Source organism: Diprion similis, chromosome 4, assembly GCF_021155765.1.
Source record: "Diprion similis isolate iyDipSimi1 chromosome 4, iyDipSimi1.1, whole genome shotgun sequence".
Classification (NCBI taxonomy): domain Eukaryota; kingdom Metazoa; phylum Arthropoda; class Insecta; order Hymenoptera; family Diprionidae; genus Diprion; species Diprion similis.
In genome coordinates this window covers 24,051,048-24,068,072 of record NC_060108.1, presented here as the reverse complement: position 1 = coordinate 24,068,072, position 17,025 = coordinate 24,051,048, and the positions used below count along the sequence as shown (strand labels likewise).

The 17,025-nt window shown below is 43.6% G+C and overlaps 1 protein-coding gene and 1 long non-coding RNA gene across 3 annotated transcripts in view; one reads left to right on the top strand and one right to left on the bottom strand.

Moving 5' to 3' along the window:
• The window catches only part of LOC124405350 (voltage-dependent calcium channel gamma-5 subunit), a 39,659-nt gene extending 23,614 nt beyond the window's left edge, over positions 1-16,045 (top strand). Inside the window, exons 2-8 of one of the 2 annotated variants that reach the window (XM_046880174.1) lie at positions 9,766-9,858; positions 13,724-13,867; positions 14,499-14,587; positions 14,822-14,977; positions 15,270-15,479; positions 15,564-15,730; positions 15,932-16,045. In XM_046880174.1, coding sequence (XP_046736130.1) covers positions 9,766-9,858; positions 13,724-13,867; positions 14,499-14,587; positions 14,822-14,977; positions 15,270-15,479; positions 15,564-15,719 — 848 coding nt within the window. In that variant the 3' untranslated portion in view covers positions 15,720-15,730; positions 15,932-16,045. Of the gene's footprint in view, positions 1-9,765; positions 9,859-13,723; positions 13,868-14,498; positions 14,588-14,821; positions 14,978-15,269; positions 15,480-15,563; positions 15,737-15,909 lie in introns of both variants that reach the window. The other variant, XM_046880175.1, reaches the window with a different exon arrangement.
• Positions 1,187-16,097, bottom strand: LOC124405352. The gene is made up of 3 exons (XR_006929103.1): positions 15,966-16,097; positions 14,347-14,351; positions 1,187-1,197 (listed from the first exon to the last, which is right to left on the bottom strand). It is a non-coding gene; the product is annotated as an uncharacterized LOC124405352 (long non-coding RNA).
• Between the last annotated feature and the right edge of the window lie 928 nt (positions 16,098-17,025).

Genomic DNA, 17,025 nt, shown 5'->3' with positions numbered 1-17,025 from the left:
TTTGCTACTCTCTTAACTCGCTGTTTTACTCAAATTCCCTCACCCTTTCTGCTTCTTGATGCAGTACATCATCCTTCACAGCAGTACCGTTTCGCACCCAGCAGTTCAAACACCGACCGCAGCAACAGCAGCAGCAGCAGCAGCAGCAACCCTTCCGGAGTAAATTGAATTTTTTTCTCTCTTAATGAAGGCGGGTTGAAATAAATGTCATATTTATTCAAATTCTGTCACATTTTCACCCCACGCTTACGCAGCAGCCTAGCTTCGCAACGAATAGCAAAGGAGCGAAATAATTTAGCGACCACACCCGCGAACTCCGAAACTTCTCTAAAACTCAACTCTTAAATCAAGCGAAACGAGAAGTCCGTAGTCGCTCTTGATTACCCGGAGCACTCAATTTGTAATTTACCGTTTCTACCGCGCGTTTTTCCTGCGAAGTCTCGCGCTAAAACAGGTCGAGTTTAAATTCAAAGAGAAAAGGGAGGGAGAAAGCAACGATATAAAAAAAAAAAATAATAATAACAAGAAAAAAAAAACAATAGATGAAGAAAAAGAAAGAATGAAAAGGAAAAAAACAACAAAGGAAGAGAAGGTGTAGGAGAAAGTTGAGCAAAAATTTCCGCTCTCAAACGCCCTTCGCCTATATAATGAAAAGTTTATATCCGCAGCAAACGGGAAAGTTTGTAACGAGGAATCTTTATGCCTTATTCCACCAACTTGAGATATTAAAGTAATTAGAAATTATAGCGACTCAATATATAAAAACGACGGGTACAGATTCTCCCCGAAAGTTGAAAAAAAGCTGTAGAATCTCTCTGTCTCTATCACTCGAATATAAATTGCAAAATTTTTTCCACCATACGCGACATGGCTTGAAAAATTCAGTGATGGAAATTCGATGGCCTGAATATATGTATAGTAGGTTAGCACTTTGCGTCTACGAGCAGAAGGAAGATAAATAAGCTAAATTTGCGTGAAAGAGTTGATGGAGGCGCGGAAAACTTAGAAACGTCAAACTTTCCAGTCCCATGGCAACTGCTTTTCCGAAAACTTTTATCAAAAGAGAATTCTAGACTTTGTGCCGCGGGAGCAAAGGTCGATAGGTTTATTACGACACGGTGACTGGAAGGGATAAAGGAAACAAACTGGTGAGAAGAGGAGGAGGAGAGCCTCGACGGAATGAAGTACGAAGTGACGCTAAGGCGGCGCCGGAAATGCACCAAGCGCTTCTCTGCATTCAGACAAGTCAATGCAGCATCACTCGCGCAAAAGCTCGGCTTTCAACGTTTGAAGGAAGCTCGCGGCGCGAACTCCGACGGCTTGCGGTTCTCCCCGGGGTGGAATTACGCAATCAATAGCTGCAACGTATCTGCAAACAGGCAAACGCTCGCGTACTTTCACCGAATGCTCGGCTTCCGGTAGGCTCAACTTGAGCCGCGTTGGCCGATTTGCCAATTCGCCGATTCGCCAATTACCGCGGGGAGAAATCAAACAGCCGAAGTGGTAATCGGCTGTATATATATATAGTCGTAACGATCCGCAGAAAAAGCGCATTATTGTCGAGGATCGAGAGGCGGGGAAATGATCGGAAACGAGACACGCGTCTGGAATAAGAGGATGAGTCAGGCATGATTGCCGGTATAATCTGGCCAATTAAACGACCCAATGTCACACGTTTTTGCGGGGTGATAAAATCAGTCTGGAGTTTAATTAAATTCTAACCAGATTCTCGCCCACCCCGACGCAACTGACGTTGGTACATTGTTTTTCTAACCGATTGCGACAGACTCGCGATCCAAGCCGTCAAACGAATGCCGATTACGATCGAACGTCAGGAATAACGCGATTACAAGCAGACCGATTCGTTCCGATTCCCACTTCGGATTAACCGAAAAAATCTATAGCCTTCTACACGCTCTGCAGGTGTGACGATTTTGCGTTGAAAAGCATCCACCCTTGAGGAACAAAAGGAACTCGGACTCACCGCAACTATCTCGAAGATTGAAAAGAGCAACTCCAATTAGTGGATAATTTGATTGAATTGAGAATATGACGTCACTGCGCATCAATCCGGAAGCTGGCTTTTCAGAATCGGCCTGAAAGCCGTCGCGGTCTGAGATTGGAATTGAAAAGCGGTGAAATAACGGGAGCAGGAAATGCGCTCTCGAATACCACGATGGATATTTTTATCCGTCTTCAAATTGGACAGCTGACGATTGCCAATGGACGCGGTACCATCAGGATATCGGTGAACGAGTGACCTTCGAATTTGACTGATCTCGTCTTCTCTTACCCTCCATTTATTCTTGGTCTCTGTACTTCGCGCATCGACCAGTCGATATGGCCGAATTAACTTTGCTTCCCGTGAATTAGTGGTTCGGGGATTACTTACGCCGTAGAAAGTTGATCCCAATTAGTAGCAGCGGCAGCAGCCGCAGCAGCAACTAATCTACATCAGTTACAATCGGGAAGGCGGATCGTTCGGCTCCCTTTTCGTTCCGTCCGGATGTTAGATGGGTTTGGTCTGGTTATTACTATTCAAGTCAGTCGCGGAGGTAAACGTGAGACAATTAAAGGGAAACGTGCCAGCCTCCACCCCCACCCCCACCCCCACCTCCACCCCCAACCCAACCCCGACGCGATGTTCTTCGCTAGTTCTTCGCTGGCAAGAAGGTTTCCGCAGCGGAAAGAGCGTCGAAGAGTTACTGGAGTTCCAAAGATGAGAGCATGTGATAGATTCCCCTCGTCAGTGTCGGACGCAAGTAATGCCAAAGGGCTGGTTGCAGATGCGGAGTAAAATTTTTCCCTCTTTTTTTCGACTCTCAGATGACGAAGCATCGGTTTCGGATACCATCACGAGACTCGGCCTAAATTTAGTGGAAAATAGAATTTTCCGCCTGCTCATTGACGGAATCATTCATCCATCCGCATGCTCGCAGATTCAATTTTCCGTGAGATTGACTCAGCCTGTGTGACAATGGCTCAATGTTTCTTCCCGCCTGTCATTCGATGTATCAAAAACCATTCTGCGTATGGCTGCAGGCAACTCTCTTCGTCATTCATTCGCTTTGAAGCATTCGAATACTCTTGCAGTGGATTCCTTCGTGCAGAATTTGTCACAGATATTACATGTATGTGCAAGGAAGCACATCCACCCACGCGAGGGACGGAATAACAGATAAAGTTTCACCCAAGAAGAACCGAGCTCGGGTCACCGAGGGAGGCAAGGCAGACTTATGGCTAATGTGTGAGTGGGGTGACAATGAAACAAAGATAAGGACCCGAGCTGTGACGAATCGCGACTGGCCGCCTTGAATACCGAAATATCCTAGACGATCTACCATCAGCTTTTCAGGAGCCCCCTTTTTGTCACTGTATTTCGTTTACTTTTCTTCTTTTTCTTCCTCCTAGTAAGGTGATCCAAAGGTAGAAGGAAAAGAGAAAAAGAAAGAGCGAAGGTTGAAAGTGACGTAAAGGAATAAGCTGATTTCATCAGGGGCGTGGTTGGAAAGCACGATTACGGTTAACTGCGGCAGCGCAGCGAGGCTGCGTTTACGTTTAAGTGGATTATTTGTTTCTTCAACCTAGGCGTTTCGCTGCAGGCGCTCGGGTTGGCGAGTAAAGGGAAACTGACTGTGCAGAGAGGGATTAAAAATAAACTATCCCTGCAGCGAGGAAAACGCGACTCGATTCTAAATCCGCGGTTGACTCAAATCGCTCCCTTAGCGGTCCGTGGTCGTAGAATTTTAACATGAAAAGGGGCAACTAATTGCGTAAGAGGATAGGAAAAGCGGACTGCTCGAGGAGCGGGGGGACGGGGAAATGGAAATAGAGGATCTCTTTAAACCGGGAACGGGATTCGAGTCGTGACCCAATTTCCATCGGGGCCACTTCGTTTCCAACTTCTTTTACTATCGGAGCTTCTCCCTTCCTTTCTCTGTTTCCTTGTCAAGCATATTTCCAGGCAAATGGTATTCGTTACCTCACCTGTGAGAAATCGCATTATCCTGGCACAACTCGTCATCACCTCGCAGCATAGTGTGTCCTGGGTTTCATTACCGCCATCCGCCATGGTCACTTAATCAATCCCTCCGTCAGACCGTGTTCTGTCACTTAGTCCGCACTGAACTGGGAGTGAGAGCCAATTTCGTTAACAGCCTATACCATCTCTCCCCTTATGTGGACACCCAGAGTGCTCCGTCTTTCCCTTGGTTACGATGGGTGTTATGGTTACTCGACATAAAGGTTCTACACGTTGTTGGAAAGGCCTCGCCTTGATGCTTGCCATGCCTTCTAGGTCGGTGTCACATTTCGTGCTTACATCCATTCCACGAGATGCACGTTGAACGGTGATTCAAACAGAAATTGGAAAAGTTTGATGCCATTCTCAAGTACCCGTCATCAGATCTTTAAAGAAAAGCACATATTTTGTTGCTTCGCTACAAAACCGTCACGATACATCAACAGCGAAAGTATAAGTATAACGTTGAACTTCTGTCCATAAGTGTATTATACGAATCATGATAAATATGAGATGTTTTCGAACGTTGTAGTAATCACGTGTCAATAAGTTAAACCAAGTGAACAAAACGCTCGGCTGACTGAGCTCAGATTCGGTTTGAGGGTTAAGCCATGCTACGTTAACTCAGGTTGTAAGGGTTACCGCCGATTATCGTTGCTTGAGTACAAGGTGCGTCTATAGCATGCAGTCAACTGCAGAGAGGAGCCCACCCTTCCGTTGGAGGGTGGGAAAATCAGATAACTGAACGCGATATTCACCGATCAACATTAGGGGGTGGGCTTAATTATCATCTGTATACGTGCCCAGCTTGGTTTGCGGGGCTGATGGCGAGCATCGAACGCCTTTTGAATGGATGTGTTAACCCGAATACGTATCGCGAGTGAGGATTTCGATCCAAGGGTGGCTGGCTTCTCCGAAGGCGAGGCCAAGGAGGAGGGAGTGGTGGAAGACATCAAACTCCCGCAACGTGAGAGACATGATCCTGGATCAGCGCCAAATAACGCTATTACAATAGGCGGGAAAAAAGGATTCTTTAGAACTTTTGCACTCGTTTCATCTGTCGATGATTGTTTCCAAATCTGCAGAACTTTGCAACGTATTCCATTATACCTCGTCACCGTCTCGCCGTCGGGTTTATTATTAATACGTACGTTAGAATAGCTTCATAAATACAAACGCTCGAATTCGTTCGTTGCATACATTAACATGGTTTGATGCAAAGTTCTGAGTGCTCGTACAAAATTTTGGTAAATAATTTCGAGCGTCTCTTTGGAATGAGACATCGCTGCACGTTACTTCCTTCGTCGTAAAGATTCTAAAATATTCAATATGATAATACGAGTATATGAATACCTATGAATTCTAGGTGACTTCACGACTACTGTACAAAGCTTCTCGCCATATTTTTACTTCCGGAATCTCGAATATAAATTAAAACGAAGTTGAGCAGATATTGCACGGTATTGATGAAATCCGGAATAATAATCCTAAATCCGCGCAGACTGCTTTGGAGAATTATGAAACTGCATCACCCTCATGTCGCCGAGGGTAATCCACGTAGCTGCAGGTTATAGTGGCTCAAAGATACGTCGTATACGGCGATAATGTACAATATACATACGGCTGATGTTCGGTATACCAACTTTGAGTGGTATAAACCGTAAAAGGAATACAATGCCGGGAGTACTAGGGAAGCGAGCACTCTCTTCGATCCGTGAGTACCAACCCCACTCACGCCAAGTGTATATACATACATGTACACCACGTGCTCGTTCACAGAAATATAACATACATACGTACATGTAGCAGCATCGTTTGTCGGAGAGAAAACAGATACAGATAACCCTGTTTCTGCACCCGGAGAACTCGAGGATATAGATAAAAGTTTTGAAAACAAGTGCAGAATTGCATTTTCTATAGAGTCAGTCTCCTCAGCGGCGTACAGGAGCTGGATTCAGTTGTCGGAATCACTATAAAGCTTATCCATAATCCCCAAGTTTTCGAGTAAGTCCTCGAGGGATGAAGTGTTTCCCGTTGAAGAGAAAGGGACGGCGAAGCATTGTACGAGGATATAAACACGACGTCGAACGAAAACTGAAACGAGAACGGTCTGAGGTGATCTCGTTGATAAATGTGATAAGGACTGGAGTTGTCATATTTCCAAGAAAATGGCGCAGCAGTGTATTTCCGCTATACGGCAAAGTCGGAAAACTTCGAGCTTAGCGAATCTTCAGGAGGGTTTCGATTCAGCCGTTATTCCGAAGGAGGTGAGAAAATTATACACTCGCTACGTACCTACCTACGTTCTTTGAGAGTAATTAATAATCCATCGAGAAACTTTCTACGACGGAGGAATTCTCGCACGGTATGTTGAGCGGAGCGAGAACTTCGCCGAAGAGGAAACTTGTACAGATTACCCGTTTGGTATAATTACATGAAATTTTTTCCTCGTCTCTAGGTACGTAGCATCCGAGTATCGAAAGCGATACCGAGACCACAAGGGGAAGATTGATGACGAAACTATTGCGAGGTCCTCGAGTCTATTGTGGTGTAAGCCTGATTATCGAACATGAGTAGAATTTTGGTTCGGATGAATCTATCGGGGTGGAATTCCCGTCGGATAATCTTCCTAATCAGTCGGTATGTCAGAGTGTCGAGGCGGAACGTGACTCTGAAGCGTGCGGGAATAATGCAAGAGCATGATTGATTCCGAAGAAGAGTAATAAAAAACGTTGGTGTTGGTACAGCTCCCAGCGCGGTCGGTAAAAGTGGCCTGAGGCACATTTGAATACAAACAGCTTTTCTTCCCTCATCTTCACCCTGATAAATCATTCCGCCTATATTAATGACGTCATTTCCTGCTCCGCCCTATTCCAATCTCCCTTCACAACGCCTCGCCTTGCTCCGTCGCGAAGCGCAATGTTCACAGTGCCGCGAGTTCCTGGCTGGAATATTTGGCCTTCTCTGAATGGATTCCCACCCTCCAGACCGACTCGCTCGATCCTTTGCTCCCTGCTTGCCGCTAGGCGTTGGTTGCACCCCCGGTTCTTCACCCGCGCGACATTCACCGCCACTCAAAGTCCTCGTCGAACACCACCACCCCCCTGCCCCCAGGGACATTTGTCAACTGTTAGAATTCCCAACATTTCAAATTGTCGGCGTCCCGTCGGTCCGTTTACCCGCTTGTTTTTATTACAAGGGTTGAGGGGGCGGCGCCGCTCCAGCTTTATTGCCAATCTTACCGTTGTCACCATGGCAACAAATTCGAAAATAGATTTCTCCCATTCCGTTTACGATCACCTTCGCGTTTATTCCTAGCTGAACGACCAGAACCGTTTGAAACGAAGCGACGGATGGACGCAGGTGAACGGACTTTGAAAAAAAAGGCAGAATTCGAGATCTGATCTGTGATTGGTTATACATTATAAAATACAGTTCTGCATCGAAATGAGTACAAAAATCGCGCCCAGTCAACTGAACTTGTTATATTTGAGCTTAGAACATCTGTCCGGCTGTTATGTTTTAATGAAACGCGTTGACGAGGGGGCGAAAAGCGAGGCGTTAAAATGACAAAAAGAAAAAGAGATTGAAACAGCTAAACACGAAAAAAATGAATTCAAATACACGGTCTCTTGTTCAGGGTGCCTGCGGTGTTTATCGTGGCTTCCAACCCACGGCCCTATTAGCTCGTCGATTTAGCTCCGTCCTTACTCGAGAGTTCGTGACTGACATCCCAATGAAAAGTTATGGCTTCGCGTTTCCTGCACCAGGCGGAGCAGACATTGTCCGGCCCTAGTGCCATTTGATACGGGGTTAATTATAACGCGAAGGAAACACCCCGGCCCCCTCGCGACTGAACTCATCACGCTGCATCCTGAAGGGTCCTCGGCACCCGCTTAATCTCCGTCCAGGAAAATCTCTCCTTGGGACATGAAGAGAAACAGAGAGGGAGAGTGACGAGGAGGGAAAACCTTCTCGAGAGCGAGATCAGCGTCTACCTATTAAGCGACAATCATGTTTCAGCATTAAAACTCCGGTCATGTGCCGCCGCCATGATCGTATTCTCATACTCTGAGCACTTTAATTTTCTTGAAAACGATTATATACGCTGTAGGTGTTTTTATCGGACAAAGTTCGAAGTGCGCAGGAAAATATAAGGACAAACGAATGCTACCCAATAGTTTCGCTCGATTGACTTTGCGCGTATCAAATGGCCAGAAGTGTGCGTCTCGTACGTCATCCTGTCAAGGCCCATTCGCAATTCTTCACGTCTTTTCCCACCGCAGATACACGTGTAGGGGGGAAAATGTCGCCTACACGTTTGGACCATCTCTTCTCTTCTCTATTGCCTTTTTCTGCGAATAAATTGTCGCCGTGGTCTTTTTCGCGGTGTCGCTTTTTTCCAAAGTCAATTGAAATTCAGCTCCGAATCAACTTCGGGATTGCACTAATCGACCATCGATAGTCCAGGGATATGGGCTGAGCTTTATATCGGAAACAGCGGCTCCGGACACACACCTCGACATTATGGAGCGTAAAAGGTTTCCGAAGCAAGAATTTTATTTGATTATCAGCCTGGGCTCTGCTCGATTCACGGTAAGCGATTTTTGATCCTGTTTTATCGTACTTATACTGCCTTCGTCTCGCGGTCGGATAAGCGCGTGAAGCTTGCGGAGTCGAGCTTGAATTGAAAGGCCAGCTTTCGACTCGCACAAGAAACCGGTTAATCGCGGGATGCAGCTGGGCACTTTGAGCCATTGGCGATTCCCGGAAACTTTCCATCGAGATTTTCAATTAAATTCCATCAGTCAGTCGGCTTTGTACTTTAACGAAACTCCGACGACTGCTGCTGCTGCTGCTGCTGCTACCGCTGCAATTGCACGATTGGAACTCTTGGAACAAAATTGAGATCCCACCGCGTGTTTGCGAGAAACTATAAGTCGACTTTCCTGGCCGTTCAGTTTACTTAACCGCAACCCTGACTTCCTTAGCTTTTCACTGAGGTCTAACATTTCGAGAAACGTGCCCTTATATCTTCCAATCAACGATTCTTTAAAGCTGGACGAGTTTAAAATTGGATTTTTCTAGGAATGTTCCGAGGACTTTGGTCTCTCAAAGGAAATCCCTTTTAAAGCGGATGTACTTAAATTCTGATCCAGTGGCGAATGTACGAACAGAACGTTTCGTTCGCCTCTAATATATTTTCATTGTTTCGAAATTCATTATGATTAGTTCTCAGATATTGATAAACTATTCTAAACGACAACTTTAAAAATGTTCTACTACAAGTGCAGAATGGCCGAGAATGAGAGAGAGAGAAACGGAGACTTCTTCACAGGGTAGAGCACACAAGTTTGAAAAATATTTGCGTTACAAAAAATGAAGCACGCATCAGTATCCGTCTAGAAATGGGAATCTGAGACAGGATCTCTGGCCTCGACTTCCGGTTGATACGGAGGGGAGAGTCGTGTGACAAATTTAGGAATTTTTCGCTGAAAAAGAGGTAACAGAAAAAAAAAATCCAGAAAGATCCATTAATCACGTGGTATATACGTCAAACGGTCATTTATTTGACTGCCTTGAAGAGTTTTTCAATTCCACAGTACAGAATAGTCACTAAACCTGTGAACGAGGCTGCATCATTGGCACGAAAAATAATCTCGAAAACATTCAGCTTTCTAACAACCACGCGAGGGTCTGATTAAGGATGAAGAAAATGATGGGAAAAATTCTTATGTTTTTAGCTTCGCACGTGCAGTACGAGTGCTTCAATATCGACTACTTTCCAAGCGAGGAGTACAGCCCGGATCCCAACGACTCGACAATGGCCATACCGTGTAAGTGAAATCTTGACGTTATATATATATACCATTCGTGCATGGCTCTTCCGCCGTTTCCTTTCTTCCTTCCTCCTCTGCTTCCTTGCTTCCTTGCTTCCCCTAGATGCTTAATCTGATAGCAGCTAGCACTTTGCCATGAACTGTTTAGGGTGCTAATTTCATCACCTCGCAATAGCTCCTCCTTTAATTTCTCCCCTCAAGCCTGAAAATTATAAGTAAATACTACAGAAGCCGGGTAAAAATAGGCGCGAGAAGAGGATCCGAGAGGAAAAAATACACGCGCAGGGTATAATAAGCTCGCATAGTAGCGAGCACTCTCGATCAGTCCGACTTAATGGGTATATATGGAGTCAATGTAGGGGGAACCATCCGAAACTGCGGATAGCTTTTTATCCTGGGGATGGAGGATTACATTTCGAGATGATGTTCGAGTCCCGTGGATTCTCTGCGGGTTTCCAGGGAAAAGTCCTTCGTGCAGTGGCACTAAATTTGTCACGCCGCAGGTGTGACTCGGGGGGCTGAGAGTCGCACTCCCGGCATATCCAACTTCCCCTCGATAATATATCACGCGATAATTCCGATATTATGTGGGGAACAGAGATGTAATCCGAGTTTGTTTCCCCGAGCAAAACCGGTGTAAGGCTCGGAAACGACATCCACTACCATTCGTCTGATACCGACGGACGCGTATTTCAAGGGCTTCGCGAAGGGATGACAACAGGATTGATTGTACACCGCATAAATCCCCTCGCTCAACGCCAATTCCAAGCCAATTTTTCGCAATGATTACAAAACGTTCTTGAAAGCAGCTTTTGTCTTTTCAACCCTCTTCGAATGGCTTCGTCGTTTCTTAAAACTTTCTTTCCTGAATATGTAGGAACAATTTCGCTAGTTCCTGGAGTTGAAAATAGCAGGAATCACGAACAATTCATCTATGAACGGGACGAGATTCGCGATTAATATTCGCGGTATAGGCTCGCGATAAAATTGAATTGAGTAAGCGTTTAGAGGTGTACCGTAAAGGATATCCTCTCGGGGTACGCGGTGCTTGCGAACTTCCGGTTGAATTTACCAGCGTGGTTGTCGTAGGTGCGTTTAACAATAGATTTCAATGTTCACGGTCGGAAATGCTTTATGTATCCTGCAGGGGTTGGATCTCCGAGTTAGACGCTCAGACCGCCGACTACATCCTGCGTTATCCGTGTGTCATTTACGCAGGCCTTTCGGTGTTGGTAAATTGTGTAAATTTGCCAGATTAATTGGACTGTTCTTCCTAATTAGCTAACCTCGTTACCGGCTAAAATTGTTTGAATTATTAATTAAGGAGAAACAGTACGTTTCAAGCCACCAATTATAGTGCTCGAGGCGCGAGTCACTTTGTCTCGGTTTTCGGATAACAACAATGATCGCGTAATATCGCCTATCAAGACGTGCTTGTGCAGCTGAAACAAGTCTTCTCACCGTCATATCGTTCCCGAGGAAAGTCTCTCTTCGTAAAACAATTTCCTCGCGCCCTGTCAGCCAGGTTCAGTCGAGGGATAATGCAATAATGGCATAGCTTGAGCGTGTAATGTGTAGAATAGGCGCGAATAGATACCTACGACAATGAAGGAGCGAGTAGAACCAGTTTCTAACGAAATTTCCAACGCTCTTGCACAAGACCGTCACATTTTGCGCAGGTCTAATTGATCAACTTATTGAGAGTAAATTTTGCGAAACTTTTGGTTAATTATTTCGCGTTACATATACATATATACATACGTAGTTCGTAATCGATGGAATTGAATTGATTGCAACGAATTAGCAGAGGTACACACGCTCGATTGCGCTGTAATTGTATCGAAATAAAGTCTCTTGTGAATTTTCGCTGAATCGGAATCAGCGAACTTCGCGCTGCAGTTTGATGAGCGTGAAAATTTTTACCCGAGCTTGCAGCGTCGAGTAATTTCGTTTGTTGCAATTGCTGATCACGTACGGGAGACAAGCAGTGTTAATAATTGGTTGGGCGGGGGCGGCGGGACGCCGGCGAGAATGTAATCTCGAGTAAAACCTGTTGTGAGATCTAGTCGAGGGTAATGCTATTTTGCCTGTGGCACAAGTGCTCGCGTCTTGGAGAAAATGGGAAACCGGCGAATGCTGCTGTACAGATCTACGTAATTCCAGCGAAACGAGAACTCGCCAGTTATTCCAGACGCCTTCTTGACCCTTTGCAAAATTTTTTTGTGTTTTGTGTTGTAAAAGTAAAATGTGTAAAATTTTTTAAAAGATATATATGTAAATACAGGGTAATTTCCTACAAGGGTAGTTTCTTATTTCGGTCATGTCTGAGTTTTTTCCCGCTCCCCCCCCCCCCCCCTGCCCCTCCAAAAGTAATCAACATATAAATAAAAAAAATCTGTATAAGTCTCCGAACTTTTCCGATAACTCGAACACGCCCCGCAAAGCAGTTGAATTTTTATACGGAGAATCGCATGCATTCGAAGTTTTTTAAAGAAAACTCTTCATTGTTTTGAGAATGTATATCATAAAAAAATTTCCTCCGGTTATTTTGTAGACAATCTAATGGTAAAAGATTTCTGGTGAAATTTTCGTAAATCGAATATTTATCACGTTATCAGCGATCAACTGTCTTCATTTTTTCACTAATAACGTGACAGATATTAGATTTGCAAAAATTTTACAACAGATCTTTTTTGTAAAGTATTAAATTTTCTACAGTATAGCCTGAACATTTTTTTTTATATTGCATTGTTTGAAAAGTAATTAATAGTTTTCTTATAAAAATTCGAATGCTTCATGGGCCGTGTTAGAGTTTTCGGAAAAGCTCGGGGACTTTGACAGATTTTTTTCCATATGTGTTGATTATTTTTGGGGGGTGAGCGCGAAGAAATTCGGTCATGAAAAAATAAAAACCAACCTAATACATAAAATTATTATATCTGCTTATTCTTCGTTATCTTGATCATAAATTTACCAATAAATAACAAAGCCTTTCAAAAAATGTCAATTTTTCATTTCGGGCGCCGCTTATTTGAAAATTCTCATATTTTTTCTATCCATTCAAACAGCAATGCTGGGTTTTGTAATTATCAACTGGTATTAATCTGAACGACGTTGGTCCAGTCATGAGTAATAATTATGCATATAATTCTACTTTGAAATAGATCCAGCCGCCGGCGCGGGAGCTATTGTTCAGTGCTGTGCAGAAACACGCGAAAACTATTGTGCTGAAATTTTGATCAAATAAAGGTGTACATACCCATAACCGCAGCATATACTATACATATTGGCAGTCAGGTAAAACCATGAGCGAACAATCGAGTCAATAATTAATAGCCTTGGGAGTAATACCTATTCAAGCAAAAATTTTTGGCGGGAATTTTTGTTCATTTGCCCAATTCACTCGTTCGTTTGTTCAGCTTGTTATTTCGTTCACTTTCGTTTTTCTTCACTGCAAAGACTGTGAAATAAAGGCACGGCACTCGGATTCACATGACAGTAATTTGAAGAAGAGGCCGATATGCGAAAACAATGGAATTTTTCGCCAACCTTTGGCAGCTTTTGTCCTCGTGAATCGTGGAATAATAATATATTCGCCAATATAAGTACGTATGCACACGTATGACGCATACCTACTCGTTCGATGATAACGGCCAACGATATGAGCTTGAATTAGCGAGTAAAAAAGACGGCTTGCTTTCGCTGAATTTAGCAAGGCTGCTAATGGGGTTTCGAATTGTTGTTTTTGTTGTTTTTTTCTCCTCGACATATCCCGAAGCCGAATCGGTATCCCTTACGCTTCGCTTCCGCCTGTTTTATGTAATCCTGTAATTGTACCAGGTCTGTTTAATGCTCTTTACAGACGCGGTGACCAAGTCGACGATGTTTTTTTTAGCAGCAACCCTCCTGCTGGTCGCGGCAGAGGTTTGCTATTTCGCTGCACACGTTTCCCATCCAAAACACCGGCTCTGCGTTTTTATCGCCGGTGTGGTTTTCATAGTTTCCGGTAAGTGCTTAATCAACGTTACTCTTTACGCCCGTTTATCTATGGTGGGGTTAATTTTTACACGACGGAGAAAAGGACGAGGTTCATTAGAAGGTTGATGAGCCTGGATGAAACGGTGCCTAAAAAACACGATGAATTTTTCTCGTGTAACCAACCGAAACGAGGGAAAGTATTTCTAAGGAATTTTGGCACTGCATAACGTCCCGCTGCAAAAGCGCATCCTGCAACAAGCTTTCAAAGCCGCAAAAGTACGGGAAACGCCAAGGGAGTGCATATCTCGCATCTAGACGTAGGAGTCGACCGATCTGAGAAAGTTTGTACACCAAACTCCGTAAGAAACTTCATGCAGTAACCGCGCGACGAGAATTTCACCCGAGCCTGCAATCTCGGGAACACGACACAACAATTCGTGACGTTTCTTTTTAACCGGATGTTGCCGCGACAGTTGGAAAAGCTCGAGAAGTCCGTTACTTCTACACAAGAGCTTTATACTCTCCGAAGAATAATCCCCGTCTTTATACACCTCGTGTACCAATCTGTGTAGCCGATCGAACGTAGAGACTGAAAAAGTCCGAGACAAGACAGAAGGAAATTAAGCGCTGCTCTTCACGTCTTGTATTTTCTTTTTCAGGATTGCTGATGCTCGTCGGCATGGTGATGTACATATCGGTATTCAAGGCAGAGGTTGGGAGTAAATTAAGAACGAGATCGTCATTTCAAGTAAGCAATAAAAGATTCCGAAAACTTTTTCCATCTGCGACCGGAAGTGTGGCGCAAGAATTATTTTTCTTATTTTATTTTCTCCTTTTCTTCTAACGCTAACATCGAAAGACACGTGTAAGATTATTGTCGGTCGGGAAAAAAAAAAATCTCCTATTTTTCCTGCTAAAGGAAACGAGAAATTCCTGAGAGATTTTTACTCGTAACTATATACTTCCGACTCGTCATTTTCAGGGTCCGCAATTCACCTACAGATATGGCTTTTCCTTTTTACTATACGTAAGCGGATTCATAACGACCGAAGTTGCTGGTACCTCGGCGATATTCCTCTACATATCCTGGCACCAACAGGAATGGATCAGGAAAGACTCCCGGCGTAAAAATTATGGGGTTCGTAAAACATTCGGTGTATAATTTTATTTAACGAGCTGTAGATTAGTTTCGCACAAACGTTATCAATTTCCAATTTTTTCTGCTTTCTTATCGTATCTACACCTCATAAGTCGACGGAATAATGTCGCGAAAAAATTACAGTTTATATATCAGTCGTCAAAGCATTTCCAATACTTTGCATAGCAGTAGACGATCTAATTTTTCAAACAAGAAAGAAATGGGAGAGAACCCCGATGAATTAAGGGTACTTCGATGTCCTGACGAGAATGCACTTTTTTCTAATCCGCAGGGCGTCTATCAGCTGGAGCACCATATGCACCAGGAGAATCACGTGAATAACCAGAACCACGGTAGCTTCCTGTGCGAGAGGCATCAAAAGCGATACTTCTTCGGGAGAGACTCGGTGGACGTTGATTTCGACGAATTTCTACCCCCGCCTCCGAGTCTGGACTACATAGAATATCCTAGACAATTTCCGCGGGATCTGACGGCGCAAACGGTAAGACGAAGAAGCGTTTTTCCGCGACACCGATGAACTGTGATTAGCAAACCGCCCTCCGATTTCTTTCCCGCAATTCTCAAGGTGAGCACCACCGCTGATGTACTTCAAGAAGAGTACAGCCCCAGTGCTCAGCACGAGTTCGTCACATTTGACCTGGAGGAGCCACTTCCGCCGCCGCCTCCGGTTAGGGAATGCGGATGGGGTCTGGATACGATAAGAAGAACTACTCCCGTCTGATACAGCGTCAGGTAATCGCGAAAACTGTCGAGGATTTGCACGCTAAAATTGCGGTTACTTTGCCAGTCATTCGACTTATCGAACCCAATTAGTACCTCGCATTTGAAGAAGATTAGCGAAAGTGGTTTCCCACTTTTCAAATCTACATATTTTTAAAAGTTTTCGATTTTGTGTGAAAATTTTATTATAGTTTAGATTTCTTATTTATTCAGGTACACAAAACTGGTACAAGAATTCCAATTGGACGATGAAGATGAGGAGGATGGTGACGACGAGGATGAGACCGAAATCGACGAGCCGGATGACGTCGAGACGTCCAACGATACGGATCGTATCTTAAAGGACGAGTGAATAACCCCGATATGGTAAAGCTACGTGGGAGAGAATCTGAAAAAAATCGAAGTTAACAAAGTTGTGTTGCGATGTCTGCATAAACGTTTTTTCGCATTGTTGGGAGAGGATGAAAGTAGAAGATTATTTGGAAATTGTGCAATGGCATATCCCTCCATTTGAAACTATGACAGTTCAATGAAAAAATATTATACCCTGAAGTGAATAATTTTAAATGTATATAAGTGCATATTCAGATAATTTACTCCATACTACTAAGATTCTGATTAACTGCCAATTACCGTCAAATATTTAAGTCGGTATAAAGAGAAAAAAGTATTATTAATAATGAAAATAAAATAATCGATTCTGTCCTACGTGAGACAGCTGAATATGCCCAAATATTCAGCTTACAAGCATTGTTATCCGCATAATTAAACGCTCAACTAAACATTCTATCGAATTCAACTGATTTATAAATAAATAAATAAATAAATAAGCGCCATTTCTAAAAGTGATATGTCAATAATTATTTTTAAATTTTCAACAAAAGTGTTCTGTAATCGCTCGATGGTAATGGACTTGATAAATGAATGAACTGTATCACTAGCTTAAGATTTATATTAAGAATTGAATAAAAAATTGGTTTCGCCAAGAACGAAAGTGTTCAGTGCAGTGTAGTGTTAACGGACATAAATTTCGATATGATGAAACGATCGCGATCATCGCGGACCTACTAGATGTAATTTTAAACATCGGTGCCAATGATCAATAATAATACTGTACTTTTAACAATAAATGTCACACGATATGAAGTATGAAATTATAATGGATAAAGTCGTCGGAGGATCTTTACTATCGTCTGATTCATGCGATTATTATTCTCGAATACTTGTCAGGACGAAGAGACTACGCCAACAAATAACAAGAGGTGATTAATTGATGCCATAAAAATTGAAGCCAGTGGCTCGAATCT